This window comes from Helianthus annuus, chromosome 15 (genome assembly GCF_002127325.2).
Source record: "Helianthus annuus cultivar XRQ/B chromosome 15, HanXRQr2.0-SUNRISE, whole genome shotgun sequence".
NCBI lineage: Eukaryota > Viridiplantae > Streptophyta > Magnoliopsida > Asterales > Asteraceae > Helianthus > Helianthus annuus.
In genome coordinates this window covers 4,884,808-4,889,886 of record NC_035447.2, presented here as the reverse complement: position 1 = coordinate 4,889,886, position 5,079 = coordinate 4,884,808, and the positions used below count along the sequence as shown (strand labels likewise).

Sequence of the window (5,079 nt, the reverse complement as noted above, 5' to 3'; positions counted from 1 at the left end):
ATGGGTCTTTTGTGTGATGTGCAACATCCTAGAGATATTAATAATGTTAGCGGTCATTGTCGCTTGGGTAACGATTAGTCTAATGATGTAGACATTTGATGCGTTGAGGCGTCGACGAGTCTAATGATGGAGGTAGTTGTTGCGTCGAGGTGACAATAGGCCTGAGGATGTAGTAAACCGTTGCCTTTGGCGATGATGTTTCAGATAGAGATGATGAGGTCATGTGGTTTGGTATTAACGTAAGAACTATTCTTTGAGTTTCTTGCATGTTTGTATTAAACTAGTTTTTTCCCCGCCCGTGTTGCGGGGCAATAAACCGAATATTTCTCTCTCATAACATGTATGTCTGTATAGAGGGCAAAATCGTAATTATATTTTGAGCTAGAGACGAAATCATAATTTTAAACTGAGAGTAAAATCATAATTTTTAGCTGGGGGGGGATCATAATTTTATTTTGAACTGTGGGCAAAAACGTAATTTTGAGCTGAGGGCAAAATCGTAATTTTAAGGTAGAGGGAAAACCAAAATTTTATTTTGAGCTGGAGGCAAAACCGTAATTTTAAACGAAGGGCAAAAACGTAAATTTAAACTGAGAACAAAATTAAGAATGAGTTTTTGTACCGATGGCAAATGCGTAATTTTAGCTAGGGGCGAAATTATAATTTTATTTTGAATTGGGGGCAAAAACGTATTTTTAAACGAAGGACGAAAGCGTAATTTTAAACTGGAAATAAAATAAAATGAAAAAAAAGTTGGTCCAATGGAGGAGTGTCAGGCAGCTGTCTGGCACTATTCCCCTATCTTGTAATTGTATATGTAGTCAATGCATATGGTATGGGTATGTATTAGTAGTTTTGATGTTGATTCATGCGTGATGTAAGGTCGAGAAGTGTTAGTATATATAGCGTGGCTTAGTGTATATAACTTACCAATCAATATCTAGAAATCTTGAAGTACACGTCTTCATCTGATATTTCAATCAAACCATAAACGCGCCTTAACGTCATATTTTCAGTGATTTCTTCTTAATGAACATGAAAAAACACCATGAACACAATGGTCAATTGGACATGGAGAACACAATGGACAATTGGACATGAAGAACACAAAGAAATGACGAACATGAAAAAAATATGTAGGAACTAGGTTCACGTTTTTAATAAAATATATTACAAATATATATAATAACGAGACTCTCGTTATTTGTGGGAAATTTTTCTAGTACAATACCGGTTACATAAACTAAATAAACAAATGTAAATACAATTTAATTGTACCAATCATGATTCAGGTCGATGTCTTTGGAAGAACTTCATTCAACCGCACCTTCTTGTGCAATCCATCTTGGCTGAAACTCTACTACAAGACAAGCAAAATATCGTTGACGGTTTTGGTTGAGGCACGCGTTCAACACGCTTCCCTTAAAACAGATTCCGCGCCTCCTCTCAGACGGTCTGTCTCCCAGGGTACAACAACCAGAACAGTATGTGTACTGCCGGAGATGGCACTCACGCCCGAGATTACACCGGGTATAATAGTGTTCTAATCTAGTGGAAAATTTAAGTTGTTTAACACAATTTAGAGAAATCTATTCTCTAAATTTCCATGGAACAAAGATGAATTTGTTGTCTATTTTTCTTTTTCTTTCTCAAATGAATAAACAATATTCATTTTATAATAAGATGTATAGACTCATTCAACCCTCTTAATGATTGTCATAAACAAGATCATTAATCAAGTAATTAACAAGATAATTAATCTTGTTATTAACAAGATAATTAATCTTGTAATAAAAAAGGGTTTAAACACTAACTTAATGGATATTAAGTGGTAGAAAAAGAAACCGCCATTCAACTTATGGCACTAGTGGAAACCGTCTAACAATAACTCTCTAGTAAGTAGACTGGTTTGACCGGTCGAGTGCGCATGCAGGCGCGCCTGAGTTGAGTATGTACTGCGCTTCCGCGGAGACACACCTTTTTGCACCACGCGCTAATTGGATGCCACTACGCATACCAGGACGCCACCTGGTTATGTGCCATCCATATTCGTGCGCCACTTGCAGTCTTCGCCGTAGCCAATGACGTGCGCCATGCGCCATGCCAAAGCATCCACCTACGCCACCCAAGGGTGCGCTATAAGCGGACCCGCCATGTATCTGACCACGCGCTCATGGGCAAAAATACAAAGGCGGCGTGCGAAGTTCAAAACGCACCACATTGGGCTTATAGCCCACATCACGCGCGCATATGTGTAGGTGCGGTGCACCCTTTGGTCCCCACTAGTGTTTGCCTTCAAGGAGTGCTCCTCCTTATATACCACTTTAAGTTTTGTCATTCCACCTATGTGGGACAAGGTGACAAATCTCAATCCATTTTTCTCATCTTTGTTTGTTCCAAACATACAACTTCAAGCTTCGATATCTCATTCATCTTAGCTCTATTTGGACATAGTTTGAACACAAACCCATAAATAATTATTTATACAACACATATATAAATATTATTGATGTCCAAAATATTTAGTGAAAAACTCATTTTCACTAAATTTCCAACAAAATACAGTGTAATTTGTAGTATATAGTTGTAACTATATTGTTTACGTGTATATAACTTACCAATCAATTTGCATATATGTAATTCAATAATTTTAATAGAATTTTAGTTAGGGTTTTTTTGTTTATGTTGTTACATAAATTTAAATGACAGATTCTCCGTATACATAACCTTTAGAAGATCTCAGACTTTGTAAAAAAGAATAATCTTTCAAATTATTGTGGTCGGGTTGTCCGCAGAACATCTTAACCCCTGGTTCTGGCACTGAATTTGTTTAGACACTTTTTTAATCATTTCATTAATGTGTTTGTTTATAACCCTAACCCATTTAAATTCATATCTCGTGTTAACAAATTACGTCATATAAATCTTGATAAGTCTAATTTTTATGTGTGTTCGTGTCTTCAAATAAATCTTGATAAGTCTATTTTTTATGGTTTTGGAGTTGGATGGGATGAGACTAGAATGATGGCAAATGAGGTGGGTTGTAAACCGGATACCACCCCATTTAAGTACCTTGGTTTGAATGTTGGCGCCAATATGAACCGTATTATCAACTGGCATCCGGTGTATGAGATTTTTCGGGCTTGTCTCTCCAAGTGGAAAGCTAAGCTCTTGTCTATTGGGGGTAGGGTGGTGTTGATCAAGTCGGTAATGGAGAGTCTTCCTAATTACTATTTCTCCCTCTATAAAGCTCCTAACAAAGTGATCACGAATTTGGAAGCTATGATTAAAAGATTCTTATGGGGGGGATCCATTGAAGAAAGAAAGATGCATTGGGTGGCTTGGGACCGTGTCTCTTGCCATAAGAAAGAAGGAGGTTTAGGATTGAAGAAGCTTAAAGAAATTAACACGACTCTTTTAATCAAATGGGATGGAGGTACAAAACGGAAAACAATAGTCTTTGGAAGAGAGTTATTGATGCGATCCATTTTAGTCGGGTGGGGTGGGAGTGTATCCTTTTCAAGAAAAGCTTCAATGGGGTTTGGAACAATATCGCGAAGTTATTTATTAATACCAAGGCTGGGAATTTTCCTCTTCGGAACCTTATCAAAGGTATTGTGGGTTGTGGAACTAAGATAGCCTTTTGGCTCGATGTTTGGATTCTCGATGAGCCCCTTAAATATAGGTTTCCAGCCTTGTTTTATCTGGAAACAGACAAGAGATGCTCGGTTGCGAACCGAGTTACATATCAAGGAGGTGGGACGGTTCTAACCTGGAAGTGGAAGTCCTCGCTGATTGATCCAGCCGTTATCTCCAGTTTTTAGCAGCTTCTTGCCATTTTGGTCGATGTTCGCGTTACAAGTGAGGCCGATAGGTGGAGGTGGACCTCCGATTCATCTGGATCGTTCTCGGTTAAGTCGGTAAAGAAGCTTCTCTATGAGGCCGTAGACACCGAAAACAGGTACATTTTAGATTGGTGTAAATGGGCGGCCGCTAAAGTTAATATCCACTCGTGGAGGATGGAAATGGAAAAGATCCCGACCGGTGTGGCTTTAAAGTATAGGAACGTTCAGATTGGTGACCCCTTATGCCCTCTTTGCGGCTCGAATGAAGAATCAGTGGAACGTATATTCATCGCTTGTCAAGTTGCTTCGGTGATATGGAACGGTGTTAGCTCATGGTGCAAGATTCCGAATATCTTTGCTTTTTCTATTAGAGACCTCCTCAGAATCCACAAGGAGATTTCGGCTTCGGAGTGTAAGAAAGAAGCAGTCCAAAGTATCATCATGATCGGATGTTGGAGCTTATGGCGTGCCAGAAATAATCTGATTTTCTCGAATAAGGAAATAAAAATAGATAGAATCATGAGCTAAATTAAAGCTTTGGGTTATCTTTGGTTTTCGAATAGATCTAGAAATAAGGGGATTGATTGGGGAAAATGGAGCTCCTTTGTAAATATGTGATTTTGTAGTTGTTTTGTTGGTCGGCCCGGTTTGGGTCGCCTTATTTGTTTAATGAAAGTTACCCTTAAAAAAAAAAAACAAATTACGTCATAAATTACGTACTCACTCTACATGACTACATGTTCCTTGCACCCCACATAGTCTCTATCGGTCAATTTGCAAGCCGCCGAATATTGAAAAGTGTAATTCTACAAATGACATGCGTGTATATCAGTGTATGCCATATGTTATGTTGGTCAAATAGGAGGTGTAAAATTCCTCCCTCCCTGACCCACCTTATCTCAACTCAAATTGAAAAATAGATCATGTTTCAATAAAATTGCATCCACATCTCCAATTTTCTTCTCTTGATACATGCGATCCTTGTAGCACACCAAAAAAATTTAAGGGTTCTACTCTTTTCACATCCTTAAAATCTTATTTTCATACTACTACGTATATACGACTTGTATAGAGTTATACGAGACGTATAACTGTTTGTTGCGCAAAAAATGTTGGAGAATGTTTTTTTCTTCATGTATACGAGCCGTATAACATTATACTATCTGTATAGAATGTTATACGACCCAAACCTCCTATAATGTTATATGACCAAAACCTCATATAATGTTATACG

General features: G+C 38.0%; 1 protein-coding gene across 1 annotated transcript; it reads left to right on the top strand.

Moving 5' to 3' along the window:
- The first annotated feature begins 3,024 nt into the window (after nucleotides 1-3,024).
- On the top strand, nucleotides 3,025-4,373 carry LOC110913183. The gene is made up of 2 exons (XM_035983969.1): nucleotides 3,025-3,612; nucleotides 3,828-4,373. The coding sequence occupies exons 1-2, from the start codon at nucleotides 3,025-3,027 to the stop codon at nucleotides 4,371-4,373; spliced, it is 1,134 nt and encodes a 377-aa protein (XP_035839862.1).
- The last annotated feature ends 706 nt before the right edge of the window (nucleotides 4,374-5,079 follow it).

Coding starts and splice junctions, on each gene's coding strand:
- LOC110913183 (XM_035983969.1), top strand. CDS start 3,025: ATGGCAAATGAGGTGGGTTGTAAACCGGATACCACCCCATTTAAGTAC. Junction 3,613..3,827: donor TCTTCGGAACCTTATCAAAG/GTATTGTGGGTT, acceptor AGTTTTTAGCAG/CTTCTTGCCATTTTGGTCGA.